Source organism: Phocoena sinus, chromosome 4 (genome assembly GCF_008692025.1).
Source record: "Phocoena sinus isolate mPhoSin1 chromosome 4, mPhoSin1.pri, whole genome shotgun sequence".
Lineage (NCBI taxonomy): Eukaryota > Metazoa > Chordata > Mammalia > Artiodactyla > Phocoenidae > Phocoena > Phocoena sinus.
In genome coordinates this window covers 36,971,845-36,993,136 of record NC_045766.1, presented here as the reverse complement: position 1 = coordinate 36,993,136, position 21,292 = coordinate 36,971,845, and the positions used below count along the sequence as shown (strand labels likewise).

General features: G+C 39.2%; 1 protein-coding gene across 5 annotated transcripts in view; it reads left to right on the top strand.

Annotated features, from left to right (window-relative positions):
- VEPH1 (ventricular zone expressed PH domain containing 1) overlaps positions 1 to 21,292 on the top strand; it is a 216,775-nt gene that overhangs the window by 174,947 nt on the left and 20,536 nt on the right. For all 5 annotated transcript variants that reach the window (XM_032631409.1, XM_032631407.1, XM_032631408.1 and 2 more), the window contains one exon: positions 20,487 to 20,604. In XM_032631409.1, the coding sequence (XP_032487300.1) occupies positions 20,487 to 20,604 (118 nt within the window). The remainder of the gene's footprint in view (positions 1 to 20,486; positions 20,605 to 21,292) is intronic.

Sequence of the window (21,292 nt, the reverse complement as noted above, 5' to 3'; positions counted from 1 at the left end):
AATGCTGGAGAGGGTGTGGAGAAAAGGGAACCCTCTTGCACTGTTGGTGGGAATGTAAATTGATACAGCCACTATGGAGAACAGAATGGGGGTTCCTTAAAAAACTAAAAATAGAATTACCATATGATCCAGCAATCCCATTACTGGGCATATACCCAGAGAAAACCATAATTCAAAAAGACCCATGCACCCCAGTGTTCACTGCAGCACTGTTTACAATAGCCAGGACATGGAAGCAACCTAAATGCCCATCGACAGACGAATGGATAAAGAAGATGTGGTACATATATACAATGGAATAATTCTCAGCCATTAAAAGGAACAACACTGGGTCATTTGTAGAGACATGGTTGGATCTAGCAACTGTTACACAGAGTGAAGTAAATCAGAAAGAGAAAAACAAATATCGTAGATTAACGCATGTATGTAGAACCTAGAAAAATGGTACAAATGAACCAGTTTGCATGGCAGAAGTTGAGACACAGATGTAGAGAACAAATATATGGACACCGAGTGGGGAAAGCTGTGAGGGGGTGGTGGTGGGATGAATTGGGAGATTGGGATTGACATGTATACACTAATGTGTATAAAATTGATGACTAATAAGAACCTACTGTATAAAAAATAAATAAAATTAAAATAAAATATGTGTAACACACAAAACTCTCCTACACATCAACAAGGAAGAGACAAACAACCCAAGAGAAAACTGGGCAAAGAACATGAACAGAAAATTCACTGAACAAAAACTCAAGTGGCCAAAACACCTAAGAAAGGATGTTTAGACTCACTAAAAATCATTGAAATAATTGATTTAAAATGTTAAAAATGAAGTACTTTTTACAGTGATCAGACTGGCAAGAATAAAAAATTGTAGCAATACAAGTTTTGGCAAAGATGTGAAAATATAAGAATGTTCATACATGACATATGAGACTAAAACAGGTTTATCTCCTTAAAAAAGAAAAAAGTACTTAAGAAAAAAAAATATATGTAGTCAATAATTAGATTCATAAATGACAACTAGCTGGCAGTCAGGGTAGGTGAGTAACTTTCCAGAAGTTACTTAATGACATTTACAACTTATCAGAAAAAAACCCTTAAGCATTTTCCCCCACAAAGGATTCCCCTATCTAGTTAATTAACATATCCATCACCTCACATATTCTTTCTTTCTTCCCTTCCTTCCTTCCTTTCCCTCTCTCCCTCCCTCCCTCCCTCCTTTCTTTCTTCCTTCCTTCCTTTCTTTCTTTCTTTCTTTCAGAACATTTAAGTAGGAAATGCTCATTTCTTTCCACAAGGAGGTTTTATATTATAACATATAAAAATGCTCTGTCCTAGACAAGGTTTAAGACAAATTTTCCTTTACAACCTTTTTAAAAGGGCAATCTGGCAATAGCTGGTTATATTATAAATTCATGTACCCCACTATCTTGCAATTACATTTCTAGGTGAAACTCTCACATACTTGCACCAGAAGACATATACAGATGTTACCTGAACATTGTTTGCACCAAAAAATCAGGAACAATGCAAATGTTCATTATTAGAAGGACACAGAAAAATGTCGTGATATAGTCATGCTACACAGGCAGTGAAAGTGAATTAATTAGACCTATGTGTAGTAACATGGAATAAATCTTAAAAACATACTATTGATTTTTAATAACCAAGTTGCAAAATTATGATATGAATAGTATGATAGCTTGCATATATTTTTGAAACACACTGAGCAGTATTATGCATTATTTATGGGTACATATACTTGTGATAAAAATACAACAGCATATTTAGAATCACACCACATTCATGATGGCATTGCCTCTGGATAACGAGGAACTGGGGAAAGGAAGGAGGGAAATGTTACTGGGAAGAAAATTAAGATCTCAATTTCATCTATAATTTTGTTTTTAAAAAATCAGAAGCAAAATATTAGCATTTGTTAAATTTGGCCTGCAGGGTCATGGGTATTTGTTACATTATCCTTTGTACATGCTGTTCTTTCTTTCCTTCTTTTTCTTTCTTCCTTCCTTCCTTCCTTCCTTCCTTCCTTCCTTTTCTTCCTTTCTTTTTCTGTTTTTTTTGATTAAACCTGTAATGTCTAAGAGTAGAGGATTAATATATTTAACTACAAAAAATATAAAATTTATAAACAAAATCTATTTAGTAACTTGAAAATATGTGTAACAAGTATGAAAGACAAGTTTAATATCCTTAAGATACTGTGGGTTTGTGCAAGTCAATAATCAATGGGCCAAAGACATGAGCAAATAATTCAAAGGAGACTTTGAGTGCAGAAAAAGTATTCAGCCTCATTAGTAGTCAAGATTAAAAAATTGAAATTAAAATAACAGTACCTTTTTAATCCATTTTTAAAAAGGCAATAATCAGTGCTGGCTAGAGTAAGGGAGTTTAGACACTTTCACACATATCTAGTCAGAATGTAAATTATTTCAACATTTCTAAATACGTAATTTAGCAATGCAGGTCAAGAGTCTTAAAAATATTCATATCCTTTAACACAGTGATTCTACTTCTAAGAATCTGTTCTAAAGAAATAATCTGAAATGTGTATAGAACTTAAGGTACCCACACCAAAAAAATACTTTGGAGTAATCTGTTAACAGCCTAAATGTCTAAAGGTGGGAAAATGAAAGTGTTATGTACATATGCTTGGGGTGGGAGGGGGAAGCTGGGGCGAAGTGAGAGTAGCATCGAAATATATACACTACTGAATGTAAAATAGTTGGCTGGTGGGAAACAGCAGCATAGCACAGGGAGATCAGCTCCGTGCTTTGCAAGGACCTCTAGGGGTGAGATAGGGACAATGGGAGGGAGACTCAAGAGGGCGGGGCTATGGGGACATGTGTATGCATGTGGCTGATTTGCTTTGTTGTGCAACAGAAACTAACACAGTATCGTGAAGCAGTTATACTCCAGTAAAGATCTATTAAAAAAATATATATACACATTATAACACAATATAGTATAATATTTTCTAATATATAATTTAGATTATTAATATAAAATAATTTACAATATGTGATATATCATAACAATGTACATAACATATATATCTAAAGATGGGACAATTAAAGTAATACACATATATAGACATCCATCTATAGGGAAGAATATTAGGAAACCATGAAAAATCATGTTTATGAAAAATGTTTAATGACATGAAACAATGCTTACGTCAGATAACACATTGTGGGATGCAAAATTATTTATATAAAGAAGATTATTTGAGATTTGCCCATTAAGACAGCCGAAAGGAAATATACCAAAATGTTAGCAATGATTAGCTCTGGTTGATGGGATTAGCTATCTTCTAAATTTTCTCTAAGTATCTATTTCTTTTACAACCAAGGGAAAAATATAATTACAGAAGTACCACTTTTACTTATATTGCTTTTTGTAAGTAAATGTAAGTAACTGAGCAGTTTATTTAAATAAAGCAAATTTTATTTTACTAAGCAGAGATGAGTGATGCAGCATTGTATTGGCAATGTCAAAGATATTGGTCTTTAACATCTTAAGGAAGGAGGAGATGTTCATTTATGTTTCCAGTAAATAATTAGAGTGCTTACAATTGCCAGGTAGTCTTCTAGATGCTGAAGATAGAGGAATGAATTTTAAAAATACATAATAAAAAAAGAAAATTCCATTTTAAGATAACCAATTTTCACTGTAAAATAAGGATTTTAGAAAAAGGGCAGAAAATCCATTGATTTATTTAAGAAATGAAGAGAATGGCCTCTGTGGAGTAACTAGAGATACTATTAATAATTCCATTCCAGGGCACGTGCACCCAGCCCTTCAGAGGGAGCAGTGCTCTGATTATCAGAGGACCAGACAGTTGACAAAGCTGATGCAGAGATTGCTGAAGGGCTGGAATGTGAGAGAGGGGTTTCTGTTATTGACACACATGTTCCAGTTCCCAAAGCATGCAGAAATTCCATATGCCATAGAAATGAGTTCTCGAAGCTATGCCCATTATGGAAACGAAACCAGAAAAATTTAAATTTACTGCTGAAATAAAATGTACCCCATGTGGCTAACACTTGGAGATTTGTTTTCAGTCCACATTGCTACGAACACACTTGACAGTTCCCAGGGTAACTGGCTGTAGTGTCAAAGTATAAATAAAACTAAAGCTCCAATTCTTGGTAGAACAAAAAGAGACCTTCTGATGCTCCCAAAGGCTTAGATTTAGTGTTTTGAGTTACCGTGTTAACATAGTGCTTGAATAAATAAATACATAATAAGTAAATAAGTAGTGGGCTTATTATATATAGAATATAACTTCAAAATCTTACCGGAAATTCAAGTGTACATGTGTGATATAAGTGACAAGTGTTGGTAGGCCAGCCTCAAAAGAGAACAGTGTGAACCCAGGTGTCTCAGAGAGGTTAGCTGTGTTGAATCTCCCTTTCAGAGCAAGCAAGATAATAATGGGGTAGATGGAAATTAGGTTCGAGATTTCAGAAGCCTAGATGGGGTGGAGGGCTCTTAGGCTTTCAGGCTATGAGCTCAGAACCAGGAAAACCTGATAGGCATATCTAAGAAGCAAAGGTGAGGTAAAGAGATAAAAAGAAGGTGTGAATAAGCATCCATCCAAAGAAGCTGGGCAAGTGGTAAATCCATTGATTATGGGGTAAATTCCATGGGAATGCAAGTCATGATAGGAAACCACAGGCAAGGGGGTTGGGAGGGCAGATTGAGGGTGGAGTGTGGATGCAGATGCAAAGTTGGGGGGAATGGTAGACATTAAAATACAAGGTCTGGGCTTTTAAAAGAAAGAGGAAAGTGGTTCCATGTATGGAGAAATGACATGAGCAGTAACATGGAAGAGACAAAAGTCTCAGCGAAGTCATGGTAAATATGACTCAAGTTCATTCATTCAGTTAAAAATATTTTTTACAAATGCCTGCTCTGTGCCAAGTACTGTGCAGAGACCGAACCTAAACCACACCCTGCCCCATGGAGACAAGTAATGTACACGTAAATAAATACACAATTCCACACTGACAGATGCTGTGCAAGCATAAAATGCCTGAAGAAAGAGATGAAGGACGAGGGCATTTGACGGATGGTCAGGGAAGTCTTCTCTGAGCTGGTGTCCAAGTTTTCCTGGCAAAGGAGCCTATTTGCATAAAGGCTTTGAGATTAAAAACACACACCCACACAAACAAACAAAAAACAAAAGAAGAAGAATTTAAAAAGAAAGTCAAAACCTTGGCATATTAGAGCATTCTTCTCCAAATTTAAATCACACATCCAATCAGAAAAATTTTTAGAGTGAGCACCCTCCATGCTTATCTTTATTTACTTATAAATTATATACATGTATTATACTCATTATTTCCATTAGAAAACATATTCAAAAACAGAAATTGTAAAGGAGGAGATGAAAAAGAATGTGGAAATTCCATTTTCCTCTTCCTACATCCCAGTGAATGGTCATGCATATGCAGGAGTCAACTCACTCCCCTTCCACAGTGTTGGAAGGAGTGTAAGGGTCAGGGTTGAGCCCTGTGAACAAAGGGAGAGTGAAGATTAAGGGGTTGAGAGTTGGTCTGGGGGAATTTACCCCTGGCCTCTTAAGCCATGGCAAAGAGATTTTATTGCAGTATGTGGGAAGCCACCCAAGAGTTTTGAGCAGCAGACATTACCCAGCTTGTCTTCGAAAGATCACTCAGTCTGCCGTGTGGAGACTAGATCGGAAAGGGGCAAAAGTATCGTGGAGATCACAAGGGAAACTATTGCTAATCCAGATGAGAGAAAAAGAGTAGTTAAAACTGGGATGGTCCTGGAGGGATAGAAATAAATGACACATTGCATATAAATTTTGGAGGTAAATGAGTGGGGTGTAAAGGTGAGGGAGACTTTCGAACATCTTAAGTTTAAAATGCCTGTGAGATGTTCCGGTGGAATCGTCTAGTGGGCAAACGGGAAATGGTTTAGGCCAGAAATATAAATGAGGGCATTGTTGGCACAGAGATGATGAAAGCCATGGGAAGATTAAAGCCATCTGGGAAGAGAGCACAAAGAGGGAAAGGACCCTGTTCAGGATTGAGGCCAGAGAACAGCCGAGAGACAAAAGAAACCCAGAAAGAGTAGAGGTCACATATCTCAAGAGAGAGTCCAAGAAAGAAAGAAAAGGGAATTGGATGGAATTTGGCAACCAGATCAAGGAAGGTAAGTACAGATAAGCATCCGTCCAATTTGGCAAGTTAGAGCAGTTTTACTGGAGCTTTAAGAGCAGGGTTCAAACAGGAGTCAGTGGAGAACTGAGAAAGAAAGAATGAGGAAGGAGACATAGAACATGTAGGGAGCCATTTTAAAAGTATGGTGCTGAATGGGTTGGTGATGGAGGAAGTGTGGAGATGGTTGAAAATGGAAGCCCCCAGATCACCTTTATAAGTTGTTGCGATAAAACAATAGAGAGGGCGAGAATGATGAGCAGGTGAGAGGAAAAAGGACTCCACACAGGCCCAGGTCAATTAGTGGATTTGGTGGTGAGAAGATGAGTGAGTTCTTTTTTATGGCTTTTCATCTTTTTCAATGAAATAAGAGGTGAGGCCATCAGCTGAATGTGGAGTCAGGGAAGGAGGAATGGAATGTAGGAGGTTTGAGGAAAGAGAAAGTTTGAAATGAAATTCTCACAGAAAGGAACCATGAATTTGCTAGAGAAAGATGGCAGGACTGTCTGGCAACAAGGAACATCCATTTGGGTTCTGAGATAACAGATTTAAACTAAAACAGACAGATGATTTTCTCCAGCAGTGATCAGCTGTTCAGGGGCTAAAATGGAGTTCATCCAGGCTTGGGCTTTTGTCTTTTGGTTGAGTGGTAATGAAATGGTGAAAAGTTTCAAGGTAGGGGAGATCTATGTTTGAGAAGATACAGGGTAAAGATGTAGACCAGGGCTTCCCTGGTGGCACAGTGGTTGAGAGTCCGCCTGCCGATGCAGGGGACAGGAGTTCGTGCCCCGGTCCGGGAGGATCCCACATGCCGCGGGGCGGCTGGGCCCGTGAGCCATGGCCTCTGAGCCTGCGCGTCCAGAGCCTGTGCTCCGCAACGGGAGAGGCCACAGCAGTGAGAGGCCCGCGTACCGCAAAAAAAAAAAAAAAAAAAAAAAAAGATGTAGACCAAAGAAAAGATTTATGCTGAAGAGGAAGAGTCTACACCTAGGAGACTCCACTTGAGAAACAGAAAGATGGTCTTTAGAGCCCAGAAAAAAGCAAAGTTATTTTCTGAATGAAGACAATGGATTTGTGCTGAGCCTCTCTTCACAAGACCCCTCTACTTCTCCCAGCACCAACCTATGTTCTACCATTCCCCTTGGAAACAAGGGCAGAAGCTCATGCATGAGCTCCTCACCAAAGTGAAGGCAGACAGACAACAGCTGAGAGGCCAGATGAGGCTAAATGTGACTATGGCCACGTTTACACCGTGCTCTGTGCATAAGGCTTGCGATGCTGGGAAGCATTTCCCAATGCTTAAGTATTGGTAATACTCAATGCTTGAGCATCAGCTTAAGCGTAAGATGAATTTTTATCAGTTTATCTAGTATCAGTGGACTTGCATTCTTTCACCATAGCCACGTAATAGTTCATCTGGGATTACCGCGATGAACATAAGAGGAGAGGCTTGAAGATGAACAGACTCCTTGAGAACTGACACATCCTCTGGAACTTTTATAAGCATGACTTTTATTGATGTCTTAGGACCACTGAGTTTGGAAGTCCAGCCAGATTCTAAACTTTGCCTCCCTAAATTCTGTCTCTACCTTCATTTGGATTCACTCTTTTTTCCCCTTAACAGCTATACATTATAACAATCTAATTGAGCCCCTCATTTAAACAATTCCATACAGACAACTCATTATATTAAGTGATTGCACATGATTTTGTAAACACATTAAACCTAAGTGACAGTTCCATTCACTATTAAAAAACTAGAAAATTATTACCCTTTTACTTGGCTAATTAATACACACCAGTAATATCCCCCTAACCACCATTCACATATACTGTGCTTATGTTGTACATAAGCTTTTTTAAAGAAATTAAAATCGGCATAAATATTTTCTCGGTTTATTTTAAATCCTGGCTGATCACACGTATTGTGTTTCCTTCATGTTTCACAAGCCAGACTGTCTTATAATGAAGCATGTCAATTTTACTACTGTAGTGAACATTCCTTCACAGTCAGCCAGATGTTCTGCATCAGTCAAGGAAATTAAAAAAAGAAAAACCCTTCAGAAAATAGTTAACAAAATACCTCTATTCCTGGGGGAACAGAGGTATGCAGTCCCTCTAAAATGTCTGTTCTAATTCAATAGTGGTTTAGATTCTTTTCTTAAATAATCAGTGCATGAGTACAATCTTATTCTTTTTCCCTTGATGCTATCATGGATATTGTATGAATGCCTACAGACACTGGGCACTGAGCTAGTAGACAAAAACAGCACCTCTCTTCAAGCAAGGTGGAAGCGTAGTAGTTTGAAGCTCAGGACCTGGGTTTGAATCCTGGCTTCACTACTTACCAGTTCTTTTATCTAATTCCCCCGTGCCTCGTCTTCTTTACCTGCGAAGTGCACTAAACACTAGTACCCAGTTCACCGGGGTGTTATGAGATTTGGAAATATATGCAAAATCACTGTACAGTGACCGGGACATACATAGTAAGAGCTCAATAAACCGGAACTAGTATTGTTTTCCTGCACTTCCTGTGCAAGACCCCTCTCAACAAAATGAATGACAAAGCTTTCATCTTTTGAGAATGAGCTTTATTTTCACAATAGCCAAAATGTATCCAGGCTTAAGTCTCTTATAAAAGGAGACTACTCAAACTGAGTAATAGGGCTTCCCTGGTGGTGCAATGGTTGAGAGTCCGCCTGCCAATGCAGGGGACACGGGTTCGAGCCCCGGTCCGGGAAGATCCCACAGGCCGCAGAGCAACTAAGCCCCTGAGCCACAACTACCGAAGCCTGTGCACCTAGAGCCCGTGCTCAACAACAAGACCGCAGTTAGAAGCCCGCACACCGGAACAAGGAGTAGCCCCAGCTCACCGCAACTAGAGAAAGCCCGCACGCAGCAACGAAGACCCAATGTAGCCAAAAACAAATAAATATATTTTTGAAAACCTGAATAATAGTTTCCGAGTTAAAAGTTGGACTTCAGTAAAGTAATGAAACTTTTTCATGTGTGGCTCACGAATATACTCTAAAAACAATTCCGAAACAGACTTCTAAAAAGGCAGAGGCTGTGTCGCTAAAACGTGTGTCATCATCCAAGTTTAAGACTCATTTCAAGATATAAATTCTGGGGTTTTTTAATCTAAAAAATCATAGCAATTTATATATCTCAATACTAGACATATCAAGAAGGAGAAGAATCAGTGGCACTATTGGCTTTTTTTGTTTTTTAAGGACCCTGAAAGTTGCATGTAGATTGGCAAACTTTTGGTCCTAAGAACACATGACCCTCTTTCCCTCAGAGGTCACAGACTGTGGAGTAATCTTCATATTTTTAAATTCAGTAAACAAATATTTCCTAGAGTCTAATTATTTTCAGTACATCTTTGAATTTTTATGCTATTTTCAATATAATTTGGGGCTCCTAATGAAGACCAGTCTGAGGGGAAGGAGCCATTTTTTTAAGTCCTCCGCTAAATACAGTCCAGAGTATCATCTGACGCCTCATTCCAGGGTCTGGTAATTCCTTGCCCAGTCCCACTTGTAGCCATCGCAGCCGCCCACACTGCACGTAAGCCCCTTTCTCCGTGATCTTTCCCCAGAGCTAATGGGAAGCATTAGAACACCGTCACTCCAGTGCTGGTTTCACTGAGTAATTCTCGGACCATAGCACGTCAAGAGTCCCTGGAGAGCTTGTTTAACTGCAAATTCCTGGGGCCTCTGCAGATCTTGCAAGGGGTACTTGCTTGGGTGGGCCTGGGAATCTGCATCGTAGACAAACGATCCAGGAGATTCTGAGGCAGTATGTCCCACAGTCTACTCTTACAGAAACACCAGAAAAGAGGCAAAGGCACCTGGAATCCAGCTGACTTGGCTTGAATCACATCTCCACCACCAACACGCTCTGGGAATCTGCTCAAGTTGGTTAACCTCACGGAAACCCACTCGCCTCGTAGGGCTGCTAGGAAGGGAAAATGAGATGATGCATTTAGTTAGTTAAGCACCCAGCAGAGCACTGGCACAGAGTAAGTGCCCCATAGACAGCACCTATAAAACCATTACTTCATAAACTTCCAGACTGTGGTTAAATCACCTGTTTAGTTTTCTCTTTTTGGATTTGTAACAATTTAGATATATTTATGGCCCTGCTTTGAATTTTTTCCATTTTCACTCCTTTTGTAAGAACTGAGTGCTATGGTCTGTGTCTGAGCAGGGCTCAGATACCTCATTATAACCCTATGTGTGTGTCTAATTATTCTCTAAGTGGGCACACCTCACTGCACCCTTTAATCTCAGCATCTCATTAGAGTGCTCCGTTTGCCACCTTGTTATTTCCCATCCCTTCACCAAGGTCCCCTTTTTTGTTCTGCTCCTCCTTTCAGTCCTCACATCTTCTTACACCCATTTCTTTATTCATAGTATTAAATCCTTCCTTTTATGCTTGTCATTATTCCCTCCTTTCTGCACAGCTCATTACATCCCTCCATCTGTGAACCTCATTATGCCATTATGAGGGTGTATCTCATTACACCCTCATCATGCACATATTATTAGCTCCCCCATTCATACACAGCACTGCATTCTTTCACTCTGCTGCTTATCACAACCTGCCCTTTCCACCCTCCCTATTTAATGTTTCCATTTATAAATCATATTACGTCCCCCGCAAATGCCTTTATCATTACATCCAACCATTTATGCATCTCATTACCCCACTGCCCAGGCACATTTCTATGTGCATTTCTATTTGCTCATCTCATTGTGGCCCCGTCGGACATGCACACGTCATTACCACCCTTTCAAGTGTTCACGTTGCATTACATCCTTCTATGTTTGCATCTCATTATACCCAATATTCGTAGGTTTGACAACAAACTAACGAAAACAGGCAGATAAATATGTTACTTGCCTTTAGAAAATGAAATATGTTTCTCAGACGCCTGATATCAGTGTTTCTTAAACAAGTCATTCATTTCAGAAAGATTTACATATATTTATCTAGCTGAGACAAAGACACTGTATATTTTATACGCATAAAAAGGAGTGTCTTATCTTACTCTGTTCATATCATCATAATTATCACTACTTTGTATTACTTCTCTACAGTTTACAAAGTAGCATAGTTATCCATGAATTGGTTTGTGGCAACAGCTCTCTGAAGGAGGCAGCTTAGGGATCACAGTCATTGTGCAGATTGAGAAGTACATTGAAAGCCCCGAGAAATTAAGATATTTCCCAAGAACTGCTAGTGAATAACAGTAGCAGGGCTCAAACTCAGATCTTCTGGCTCCCAAACCTACATTCTTTATACCATCCCACTGTGCAGAGAAGAACCTTATTTCTAAGTATCACTTGTGTCATCTAACCCATTCTGTAACACTTCCCTACCGTAGAACTGGGTGCCAGTGTTTTTTAGGTTTGGTTTGTTTTCTAAAACAAAACAGTAGAACATATTTCAAACACTTTGCATTTCATGTCTTTGTCTCTGAGTTTGAAGAGCTAGAGTAAAAGAAGCTTTCATATGGAGCCACCCAACAAGAATAAATGCAAAAATCAAGAGAAATAAATGGTCCTTTAACGACCATCACCACTGAGGCCAGCCTCATACGGGCAAAATGAGGAGATCCTTCTACAAGGGATTTGAAGGGCACCAAGGAATCCTCCCCACATGTACAACCTTTGTTCCTCACAGATTCTAACCCCTGCCAGTCTCTTTGCTTCACTGAACTGTGTTCTCTGCCTCACTTTTATTTATTTTTGATTATGAAATAACTGACAAATTCAGGAAAGTGCAGAAAGATGACATCCATTCCCACCACAAGATAGAAGAGGTGTTTACATTTCTTCCATATTTACTTCAAATATTTTCCTTTACAAAATGAAGGAAACTGTTGCAAATACTCTCCTGAGGTCAGTGTGTATTATTTCCGTGAATGTTTTGCACCATTGTTTTAAAATTTTGCATATGTGTTACTGTATTGCATACATCTTTCGTAATATGCTTTCTGTGTTTTAAAAATATGTCTGTTCATACATGTAGATCTAGCTCATGTGGAATTTTCCATTGGGTAAATAGACCAGAGTTTGCTTTATCCCTTTCTCTACTGAGGAGTAGTTCATCTTATCCCATCTGCCTTGATCTCTACTGCTTCACCAGTGCTTAGCACTGTGCTCTGTTGAAAGACTAAACGGAGACACTTGAAATTCCCATATCATGGGAAACAATGCCTTCTCCTTAAGTCCATGATAAGAGTCAGTTTTATCCCATTGATCACTATTCCAAGTAGTAAACAAGTCGACAGAATGATCATTCTTAAAATAAAACTAGACCCTGGCCAAATGTTGATATGCCCTAGTGTATTAAAATAATTGTACCCAAAAAGGGTGGTCTGATGCCCAGAACCTGGAATGCTTCTGATGACAGCAAAAGGCAATAAAGGTAGAGAAAAAAATACAGTGTTTTGTACAGAAGTGTGGTTGATTTTCCCCATGGTTTAAGAAACAGTGGTATTGGAAGCCACTGGAGACTGTTGCCAGCCCCTGATGCAATCAAACCACGGTGACTGTGGTCACCAAAAGCATGGCCTATTTCAGGCATTAGAAATGGTTGTTGGATAGAAATTCCTCGAGAAACTTCAGAGTCTAGAAAGTCCCTTATTGTGATGTGGAAAAGGACTTCCTCATGCTGTGCTGGTGGGAATGTAAATTGGACAGCCATCCTGAAAAGCAATTTATCAGAACCTAGAGAAGTTAAAGATATGCATAATGTTAAATTTTTTAACGTGTCATGCAAACAAGGTTTCTGGAGCAGAGCAGATTATTATTATTTACAACGGATAACCTCACCGCTTCCCCTTTGCCTCAGTTGTTTACCCTCAGGCAACACGATGAGAACCACATGTCATCCTACACATACCAAGGTCTGCATTATAGGTAAGGAACCATGAAAACATGAATCTGGATATTTACATAGGGGAGGGACAACGCCCCCACTCATCTGAAAGAAGGGGAGAAAAATCTTTGCTCCTTGGGAAGGATGCTGGGTTCTTACTCTTAACTTTTGGATGCAGATAAATCGCTCCATGGAGAGGACAAGACTAGTGTCTCCAGCTTGATAACCCAGGGATGTCTCCAAATCCTGGGTCTCATCCCCACCTTGAAATATGAACACATACTTCTGGGAAGATAAATCTCTCTAGATGGTCTCTCACTTTCTGATTAGTTATGAATTCACTTCTAAAGCTTTTTCTTTTAACCCAGGTCCCAAGTTTCAGTAAAATTTGCTCAGAAAGCCCAAACTCTGCAAAACCATAAAAATATTTTCTCTATATTCTTACACATACCCTATGATCCAGCAGTTTCGCTCCTGAATGATTATCCCAGAAGAATTCTTGCTCATGTCCACAAGGGGACATGTATGATGAGAATATTCATTGTTGCATGGTCCGTCTAGGTGCAAAGGTGGAGGCACCCTTGATGCCCATACTTAGGAGAATGGTTAGATAAAATGTGGTGGGTGGTGAAAATGCACTAGTAAATCACATTACAGCAGTAGAGGCAACAAACTAAATACACATACAAAACCTTGTAGAGATCTTGAGTGAAACAAGCGAGAAATAGAATGTGGTCTATGATATAATGTATTTATGAAAATGACAAATACCCTAAGCATTGCTCCATATTTTTCAGGAATACATATCTGTTCAAAGACATATCAAACCCCGAAGAGTGAGAACTTTTATAAAGGGGAGATGGGAGGAGAGTCTGAGAATGAGAGCAGTATCAGGGATAAAGGAAGAAAATTAAGACAGCAAGAGAAGGACCTCACCCCCAACAAAATAATGTACAGAGCTGAGAAGTATGATTATCTCACTAATGGATTCCAAATGAAGAAAAAGAAAGCCTCTCGAATGAGCTTTTTCCACCTCAGCACCTCTATGGTCTAGTACACATAGTAATACATACTAGTACCAGATGCTCAATACGTAGTTGTTAAATGCAGGTGGCAACCACTGATTAGAAAAAAAAAAAAATCACTGCAATTCTTTGTTTTCCAATATGAAAGGAGGTCCCGTGGGAATGCAGGCTTTCATTGCCAGTAGTTCTGGTGATTACATTTACTGCTGACACCCTGTAGAAATGCCAACATTTTCATGACATTTGAACATTGGTAGTCTTTTGCCCTTGCTTCCACTCTGATAAAAAATACTTTGCTGGTTTTAATGGGCTAAAATTTAAAAGAAATTGATACAGCAGAAACTAACACAGCATTGTAAATCAACTATACTCCAAGAAAAATTAATTTAAATAAATTAAATTAACCACTGGGGAAAAAAATAAAACAAATTGGATCCTTCAAGAAATTAATTATGGGTTTATCAAATATTTATGAAGCTTCACCCAATTTGCCACCTTTATTTTGACTCAATGCATATATGCTTATATTAACTTTTCCATAAACTACTTTATTTAAACTCTTGTCATGCTTACTGCCAACATTCTATAATCAAAAATATCACTTTTTTTGGTCCTTAGGTGAGTGTGAAAATTTGGCTTTTTGAATCAAATCAAATATTCTATCCTATTTATTGGTTCTTGAATGAAAGAATTCTTCAAAACATCTCTCTGAAATAAATCAAACATGGGTGCCTTCTTCCAGCCACTTGGAGCCAGAACCATAGAATTGTCATGACTTGCCAGGAAGCAGCTCAGTTCTTCTCAACACACTGGGATTCAAAAGATAGGAAGAAGGTCAAGTCTATTTCATGATCTGCAGTGATAGTAAAAAGCTTGCCACTTTGACCTCAAATACTCATGTGTACTTAGGGTTCTTTTCCTAATCTGGGATGGAAAAAGGAGAGACAATGGAATGTAGCACATGTACGACATCCATGTTGAATACTGGAGCACACTGTGAGTTCTTCCAGGTCAGCATCCTTGCCACCTCTGCTCAGAATCTGTCTCCCAGCTGTTACCCACCTCCCTCCTCACACATCCCAACCTCCTGCCAAGTTTCAGATAAGTCCCAACAAGTTCAGTATTCATGCCTCAACTCTTCCTTCTGTATTGCAAAATTTGGAATAAAAACATCTCTGATTATCAAGAGTGGAATTTTTGCTCTTGCAGCCAGATTATGTATTTTGTCGTATGAAACCAAACTATTGTGGAAAAGTATGAACATATGCACATGAGGATTGACAAATTCCTCAAATACCAATTAATGGAGACAGATCAGCCATCCCCACCTCTGTTCCCAAGGGTGTAGAATTAATTTCCCAGTCAGTGCATGCCAGAATAACTTGGGGAGCTTGTTTAGAAATGCAGATTACCAGGCCCAAACATGGACTTATTGGGTTGGGCTTCCAGAGGCAGACCTGTATATGATGTTTGTAACAAATTTCCCCAGGATTCCTGATGCCCATACCTCCTGAGAACTGGAGATCTGGAAAAGCTGAGGGTCTTGAAAACAAGCAGTCAACATGCTATGTTGATGGATTCAGGCAAACATTCTTCTTCAATTACTACATTTTATTCTAAAAACTTGTTTTATAAAGTTAAATAAAATGAATTCCTGTAATATAAATAGAGACACAGGTATTTTTTTTAAAGTAAATATGTTCTAAAAGAGCTTAATAGTCATAACTGAATAGACATGAAAATTGAAAACCTAAATGCCACTGCTGATATAAATGTGGCTCAATTAGCAAAAATTTAGAAAAATTCGTTGAACAGCTCCAATGGGCAGAGTGCTATGCTAATTAATTTCAGAAGCTACATATAGAAATATAATGATATAGAAATAAGCTACAAAATAATATAGAAATTGTTAAGGAACTTTAATCCAGTTGAGAACCAAAAAAGTCACATCAGAAGAAGGTTAATAATAACCACAGCCAAACACAAATAAAGGTGTGTTCTAGTTTCCTTCTGTGAGAAATACTGTGGACCCAGCGGATTGTCTTCTCATGTCCTTGGAGTACAGGACTGTGTCTCCTTCATCTATTTGTCTTTGGTTCCTGACACCAGGTGCTCTTAATTCTAAGTGACAGGAATTAAACTCAACAGTGATATTTCTCAGAAATTGAAATAAATTCTTAAAATTAGAGCATAAATATTCTTCAGTGTCTCTTTTGTTAGTTTATTCATTCAACATACAGTGTTTCTTACAAGATAGTATGACTACAAAATGTAGGACAACATGAGTAACATAAAGATGAACAATATAGAGAAGAATCATTAATTTTCTTCCCTCAGTAAGTTTATTTCACACCCTGAACTCCATACAGTTAGAACATGTGCACTAGAAATAACCATAAAGACGTAAAGTGTTACTATTATGTGAAAATATTGAAGATTGTTTAAAAAATAACCCTTGTTTACATTTCTTAAAACATGCTTGAAGTATGTGCCGAGAGTTGATCCTATTAACCATAGGCACATAGAGCGTGTGAGGCAATCCTACGTTTCATTATCTGTGCAAAAATAGAACAGAATTTAAATGTGCCAGAACCCAAAGTTCTTCCAGATGTATCCTTTCACTGATTTCTGGAAAATTGTTTCCCAATACCTTCTCACAGTACATAGACCATGTTATAAGATCCACTTCGGACTTTTACAGAATCGATAGCATTGACTCATGCTGTCATTGTCATCAAAACAATGTTGTAAATATCCTCTCGTCTTTCCAAGCTGCCTGGCATATTTTTCCCTTAGGCTTTGCAAGAGACTTTTTATATAGTTTTCCAAATTCCTACTCCCATTAATGACTTTTTTTTCTAAAACTGGACAAACATTTACTTAATCAGCTGTTTTAAAAACATCATTTTCCCCCTCCAAGGGCCTTTACCCCTTTTGAATTAGATGGTGTTTATCAGGAAAATCCTTCTTAGTGCATGCTTACTATGATTATGTATCTTTTTTCTTTAAGTCAACAGAAATAACACGGACTCCAATATTCTTTGGGTTTTATTGAGGCCTGATTTGGTGTGTACTTGAAAGAATGTGACCCCTCTAAGTAGAAGCATCATTTTCATTGAAAATTGGCCAGCAGTGTCACCTCCTCTTCTTCAGAGCGCAGTCTCAGTATTGATGCCTAAAACTGCATAACAAACCACCACAAACCTAGCAGCTTAAAACAGCATGTATTTGTTACCTCACAGTTTCCTTGAGTCAGGAATTTGCTTGTGACGTAGCCGGGTTCTCTGCTCAGGGTCTCACGAGGCTGCAGTCAAGGTCTTGGCTGAGCTGTATTCTCATTTGGAGGTTCGAATGGAAAGGGTCAGCTTTCAGGCTTGCTCAGGGTGCTGGCAGAAATTTGGCAGGGTGGAGGGGTTGTTATAGGACTGAAGGGCCGGATTTATTACTGGCTGAAGGTGGCCTCTAGGTCCTAGAGGCCACCCACAGTTCCCAGCCATGTGGCCCTCTCCATAGGCAGTTCACAGTGTGGCAGCTTGCTTCTTCAAGGCCAGCAGGAGAGTTTCCCTGTGCATCTGCTGGCTACATGGGCTTTGTGTGTGCGTGTGTGTGTGTTGGGGGTGGAGGGAGGAGATACATAATAATACAATCACGAGATTAATATTCTATCACCTTTGCCATATTCTTGGTTAAAAGCAAGTCTCAGGTCCCTCCCACACTTAAGAGAAAGGGATTATACAAAAGGGTGAACACCAGGAGGTGGGAATTATTAAAAGATCACCCTCGGGTCTGTCCACCCCAATGCCATTGAACGGAAACACTCAATGAGTGACCCTACTTAGATCTAAATTATTTTTATTACTCTTCTGGAGTCTAGTTGTCTTAAAGGAAGTTTGTCATTCTCTAACCAAATCAATTTTAGTTCTCTTGCCTTAAAAAAAAAAAAAAAAGCCATACAGCAATTCCTGGGCAAGGCCTAGAGAAGCTACAGGACCCAGGAGGATAAAGAAGATGAGTAGGAAAGAGAAATAATGACCTCAAGCACATTGAAGAAGTCAAAATTCCAAAAGTTTAGGTATCACGAGTTGATGGTTTGTGTTTGCTTGTTTTGTGATTTATTTTGCTTTGATTTTCCACCAGTGTTTGGAACTACCTGTGTCTCATTTGTCTCTCTATTCAAAGTTGACTGTTACTGCCAACTTCAACAGTTCATAGAATTACCATCTACTTCCTCACTCATTCCCCTTTGCACGACACCTAAATCCTCTGAAGAAGTAAGTCTGCTTTTGACTTGAGAACTTGAACACTGGGATCTCGCTTGCCATCTGTCTTAAACTTTTAAAGTAACTTTTTGCCAAGACACATGTGGATTATGAGCAACAACCTGGGACACTTCTGGTCTCAGAACAGGAAAAATAAAGGAACCCTTAAGTATTATTTTAAGTACTTTGTTTGCTAGCAGTGTTTGTGGTGAATGGTAAATTGATCCTTAATTGTGTGGGAAATAGAGAAGTGATCTGCATGCCAATGGCCAAGTATAGACTTCAGAGACTTAGCAGTTTTGAAACTGATATTTATGAACATCTGCTTTTTCTCCATAAATTTTAATATGGATTTCATCCTTTGAAACCTACAAAACTCCCAGGTGCTTCTTCAGTCTTTATCTTGGAAACATGCTTTTTTAAAACATCTCCTTTTTTTCATTGAACACATTCAACATCACTTTTGCTAAAACAACATTTCTTTATAAACAGTGCCTACTGGAATGCCTAAAAGATGGTATTAAATGTTAGCAGCTCAAAACACTGTATTCAGCATTTTGAGCCTCCAAAATGTCCAATCCCAGAACACAAGCCGTAACAGTCTTAATAAAGGATGCTAAAAAGAATTCATTTCTAGTCCCAGTTTATGCCTTTCTTTATCCCACAGATATTTATTTAATGCTTGCTTATTTTTAGTGCTGACATTAGAGCAGCCAGTAAAACAAAGTCCCTGCCTTCATTGGGTTTTTGTTCCAGTGAGTGTAAATGTTCCTGAAAAAGAATTCACTTTAAATTTTCATAATACTGTTCGTATAGTTCATTGGAAAACTTTGCACTGGTCCTGCAAACCAATGATATTCATCCATTCTTGATGTTGGACTAGATTCTGGGGTTATAACTTGTGAATGCAGTAGATATGTTTCTGCTCTCAAGGAGCTTAGAGTTTAGCATACTTCTCACCTGTGTCAAGAAAGGCAGACCCAGGGAACTTTGAGGTAGGATCTGGGTAGCCACTGATCATTCTCTCTTTTAGATCCGCTGTAAGCAGGGCTAACAATGCCTCCATCCCTTGGCTCTTGGGCATACTAAGAGCCGTTACTATGGGTAGAAGATGAGTGTGTGGACCAGAGGAAAGGAAATAAAATCACAGCTCAATAGACGACAAACAGAGAAATCAGCTGGGCACGTGCAAGGCTAGAAAAGACATTAAATCCCTGCTAGGAAAGCAACTTTTTAAGAGTGCAATTCTGACCACTCTGTAGCAGAGGCTATAAGTCATTTACATAATAGGAAAGCCTCCGGAGGATAGTAGAGCTATTTAATTTGGTTAAGCTAATAGTTTTCCATCCATTTACAGTGTAATGGAACCTCCCTCCTCTGCCTCTTAAACAGGAACACATTGGCAGGTTGCCACAGGGCACATAAAACAGGGCCGGTCTTCTTGGTGTGTCAATCCTACTCAACCATTTAGAGGGGAAAAGGTAATTAATCTACTGATAAGTAATTTAAGGCATTATTTTCCATTAAAACCAATGCAGCCATATAATGGACTAGCATGCAAAATTTGCATCCACTTTTAAGATAAGCATGAAACTAAAACAGGGCTGGAGCCAAGGGCTGAGGGATTAAACCCTCTCACACATTTTCTATCAGCCCCCTGTGAAGCCAACCTAATAAAAATAATTTTTTGGTATGAATAATTGATCCTCAATGTTATGTAAAGTGTAAATAAAAGACAAGTCCCCCAGAAGCATTCCTTTCAACCACACTGCCACTTGGATACCCCAACTTTTTAGAAATTCTGGAGCTGCTGTTAGATGTAAGAAAATTCTGGGCCACTTCACTTCCCCACAACCTGACGCCCAGCCCTGGGGCCCATGCTTGCTGCCTTCCGCATTTAAGAGCACTGCCCTGGGAGAGTTTGAACTGGCTGCTGTGTTCCAAAATGGGCCAAGAGAGGTTTGCTCAATGCCCCCTCCTTGTGCCTGGCAGTGAATTTGAGCCCTGGACGTCCTGCTTCCATATCCCATTTTCCCCCTCGCAGAATGCTGTGTGGCAGGCAGAGCCACTTATGTTCTTTGTGCTTTGTGTTCCTGAAACAGGATCTGGACCAGGTACAGCTGCATCTGGAAGAAGTGAGGTTCTTTGACGTGTTTGGCTTCAGCGAAGCAGCAGGAGCGTGGCAATGCTTCATGTGCAACAACCCTGAGAAAGCAACTGGTAAGAGCCTCCCTCCCCTGGCTGCTGAGAATCACTTGTGCCCCTGGGATTTACAGGGATGCATGATCCCCACCGTTCTGCTTGGCTTTCTTCTTGCATAAACATCCTAAGTTGGCATAATGCACAGAGGTGTGCCTGACTGCCTCTGCTTCATGCTGAGAAAGGTATCTCACCAAAGTGGGAGTGAGAAAAAGGGAGGATGTTGAAAGGGAGAGAAACATAAATGAGAAATGAGCAAAAGAAACAATGCCTACAATTATATGGCTATGGAGAGAGTGGTACTGGCCATTTTGCCCTGAAAACATTCTTCATTTCGACCCCGATGACCCTGAGGGTTAGAGAAAAACAAGCATCCTGTCAAGAAGCCCAAGGAAACAAGACCACACTAAATGCGTGAATGGTCGCACAGGCCTCCTCATCTCATAGTCCTCCCTTACATATGTGCTTGATGATTGAACTGGGTGAAAAGTGAGACATTTAAAGAGTAGGGAATTATTTGAGAAATAGCTTCATAGCTGGTTATTTACCCTTCCCTTCCTTTCTGCTGCCCAAGGAACTTGGTCTACTGACCTTGCCTAAAAAATAATCATTGTTGGTGAATCTGAGCCAAGCTCTATGTTAAACATGTCAGTATCTCATTAACCTTCACAGTAATCTCATAAGGCTAGTACTAATATTATCTCCATTT